Here is a 3,559-nt window from a genome sequence, read left to right as displayed (position 1 = left end):
TCCTCCCTTTCTAAATGTTATGATCATTCAAGTGAAGTGTGAGATTTGTAACGATTGTCTTCTAAACTCGAAAAATGAGAAAGTGTTATAAGAAGGTGGTTGGTCTTCGCCTATTGAAAGAAGACCATTAGTGGACATCGATGACTTTGACGAAGCAGAAATCGAAAATGGACGTAGGTCACAATGACCGAACCACTATAAATCCGATGTATTCTTTCCTTATTGCTTATTTTTATTACTTAGCTATATTTTACATTGTTCATTTACTTCAAGTCGACATCTTCTCTATACGATTTCTTCGCTACGTTTTTTTATCGACTAGAAAAGATTTTGAATCATAATTATTATTGATCCTAACAAATTTATTCTCATCGGTGCAAGCTAGTGAGCTAGTAGTGAAATATATATTATAAAATTCATCTCATACAATTTGGTCCCTTTGAAATGAACTTATCATGATTTTGCCATCATGTTATTCTTATCTTCAAAAGTCTATGTAAATTTTGATAAGAAAATTAGATTTTTTTACTATTTGCATCGATATCCTTTTGGAAGAGAAAAAATAATTGTTATTTTTCCCGAAACCTTGACGCACGTAGAAAATAATCGGAGAAAACAGAGTACACACTAGAGGACCGGGGCATTGCATGCGACCCAAACACCAAAGATCACAGGGGCATTGCATTGCGTCAAATCCTGGAATTTAATTAAGCATGAAACTCTTCATATGTTACACACAAATATTTAAATTAAAAAAAAGGCTAACTTGTTTGTCCTCTAATTTTTGGAGGTGTGATGTGTCATTCCACTTCTTTAGATATGACCTTCTAAGTAGTCGATTTGTTTGGATATAAATAACCTGACTATACTTTTCATAAAGAAAAAGTTGGTGTAACTTTTCACTTTTCATAAAGAAGATATCTATATATGTTTATAATAGTTTCGTTGATGTATTACAAGTGAAGCTACGTGGCCAAGCATTTGGGAAAGATGAACTTTCTTCACCAATCATTAAGCATCACAATCCTCTTTCCAATAATAAAATTAATTAATTGATTAGTTACTTTAGATGCAAAATCATTCCAATCAACCGCACATAATTCAGCCCATTCATTCCCTAATAACTCCATGTACACGAAAACATAACGTACACATATTAGTATCCTTCCTAATCCAAACTATATATCAACAAAAAATCCATGTCTCCCAACAGAGGAGGAGATGTGTTAAAGCTTGCGTAATGTGTGGCATTTCATTTACACGCAAGTCTTAAGCATCAACCTCCGCCGTGGATGACTCAAAACGGACGATCCATGAATCGTCACGTCATCCTTATGTTCGGTTTATATTAGGAAAAGATCGAGATGGGACACTTACCAAAATTGATGCCGACTCGAGCAAACTGGGCGGGTCACTGCGCGGGGCCCCGCTCGTCGCCGGGAACGTTGAACCTTGCGCCGCCGCCACCGAGGCAGTCGAAGGGCGTTCTCACGCCGCCGAACCTCCCCCTCGAGGAGCCCTCTGCCTCCGCCTTCTTTACCGACCCCTCTCCCTCCCCTCTCTTCCACGCTGGGACTGTCAACGAGAGTGTCCGGATGAGGAAGGAGGGCCACCGGTCCGAAATCCCTAGCCGCACGCTCCTAGCGACGCGGTTGCTCCCTTCCCCTTCCGCGGCGCCGCCGCAGTACCCTGGCCGCGAGCTCCCCTCCCCGGCGACCGGGAACGCGACGCAGCTTGCGGACCGGTGGAACTTTCGGGCCGCGAAGATCTCCTGCCGTATGTGATCAGGCAACCTCAGCGTGTATCTGTCGACGTCTTCCCTCTGCCCATCCCCGGACTGCACCAAGGAGTGCCCGGTCGAGTGCGATCGCGGGAGCTTCGCCGACCGTCGCCCACGTCTGGACCGCGCCTCCCGCCTCTCGCTTCCGATCCGGGCCAACTCGACCGCTTCCTGGTCCGTCGGGGCCCGATCAGTGACAACCACGTGATCCGGCAGTGGGTCAGCGTTCTCGGGCGTCGGGTCTGCTGTGGAGATGGCAAGGGGCGGCTCGAGAGAGGCGACGGAGAGGTCGGAGCGGCAGACGGGGCAGGTGATGTGGGAGGCGAGCCAGGCGTCTATGCAGTCGGGATGGAAGACGTGGTAGCAGCCGGGGAGGAGGCGGAGTGCCTCATCGTCTTCGAACTCACTGAGGCACACCGCGCACTCGAGCGCGCCCCTCCCCACCTTGAGCGCCTTCGCCTCCGCATACGCCATCATCGGAAACGTCTCCAGAACCTCCACGCTCAGCCCTGCCGGCCCACTTCGCCGCCCCGACCGAGCCCGCCCTGCAACGCCGTCCCTTTGATGGACGGCGACTGATGCGCCGGCGCACTGGCGGATGTAGAAGGAGAAGAAGGCGAGGAAAAAGAAGGCGCTGATGAGGACGACGATGACGGTGGCTATCGAGGGGCTGATGTTGGAGGGGTTGGTCTGGCCATAGTAGTTTTGGCTCATGGCTGAGGACTGGGCATCGCATCGGGGGGCGACGAGAAGCAGCGCGAGCACGAAGTGGATGGACGTATCCCCTTGTCGGTAGCCGATCATATGGCGATGGGGCGTCGTCGCCATGGACGCAGCAGCCGGCGGAGGAGGGGCAGAAATGTGCGTTCGGCGCAGTGAAGCCGTGTGACTATAAGCGGTCGAAGAACATATGGCAACGCGTGACGGTCAGTAACCTCGATGCTTTTCTGCCACCGACTTGAACTCAAAATGATCTCAGCCGTTCAATGGTAGGATGATCGACCCTGCGCGGGACGAGATCGACGGCTAAGATCACATAAAGATTGTAAGGTTCCTCTTCCTACTTGCTACCTATAATTATAACAATAATTATTTTAATTAATCTGATACTTTTGCACTAATAAAATACATGGACACCCGTCAACATGTACCCACAACCATACACGCGTCAACAATCCACCATCAGAAGTGGGTTCCGATTGGAACCACTTCCGTCCAATATGAGTGACATATAGGACTGAGTTAAACAATGGAATAAGTAAAAGTAGCATAAGTTAGATCTGTGCAAGAAATGACTGTCTAAATCAAGTAGATAAGGTGGTGGTGCGTGCTGTCTTGGTCAAGGAAGAAAACTTTTGCTTGGTGTTAATGTGAGAGGTGAGGTAGATTGTCATCGAGTCTGATGGGTTTTGAGATGACAGGTTGGGACGGTGTGGTCTTAATTTATACACGTAGATGGTGGGGAACAGATCCATCATGATTTAGGTAAACATGAAGTTTATTATCAAAATACACCAGCATGAAGAAAAAGGTACAACCAGTGAAAGGCATGCAATGGCATCTATGCTTTTCTTTATAGTAGTAGTAGCAGTAATAATAGAGAGAGAGAGAGAGAGAGAGAGAGAGAGAGAGAGAGAGAGGAATAAGGGCATCTTATCCTGTCGTCTCGTGTTGACCTTACAGGAAACACTGGGAATTCTCTGAACACCCAATCAATGGAGGAATGTTCCAATCGCATGGGAGTGATCACATAGAAGGTGGAATCCCATACGTGGTTCA

General features: G+C 47.7%; 1 protein-coding gene across 1 annotated transcript; it reads right to left on the bottom strand.

Moving 5' to 3' along the window:
* Window positions 1–1,080: 1,080 nt before the first annotated feature.
* On the bottom strand, window positions 1,081–2,709 carry LOC135619381 (E3 ubiquitin-protein ligase ATL31-like). The gene has a single exon (XM_065121332.1). It carries the CDS (start codon window positions 2,606–2,608, stop codon window positions 1,412–1,414), a length of 1,197 nt encoding a protein of 398 aa, XP_064977404.1. The 5' UTR covers window positions 2,609–2,709; the 3' UTR covers window positions 1,081–1,411.
* Window positions 2,710–3,559: the final 850 nt, after the last annotated feature.

The sequence above is a fragment of the Musa acuminata genome, chromosome BXJ2-8, assembly GCF_036884655.1.
Source record: "Musa acuminata AAA Group cultivar baxijiao chromosome BXJ2-8, Cavendish_Baxijiao_AAA, whole genome shotgun sequence".
In the NCBI taxonomy this organism is placed as follows: Eukaryota; Viridiplantae; Streptophyta; class Magnoliopsida; order Zingiberales; family Musaceae; genus Musa; species Musa acuminata.
This window is presented reverse-complemented; position numbering and strand designations above follow the sequence as displayed.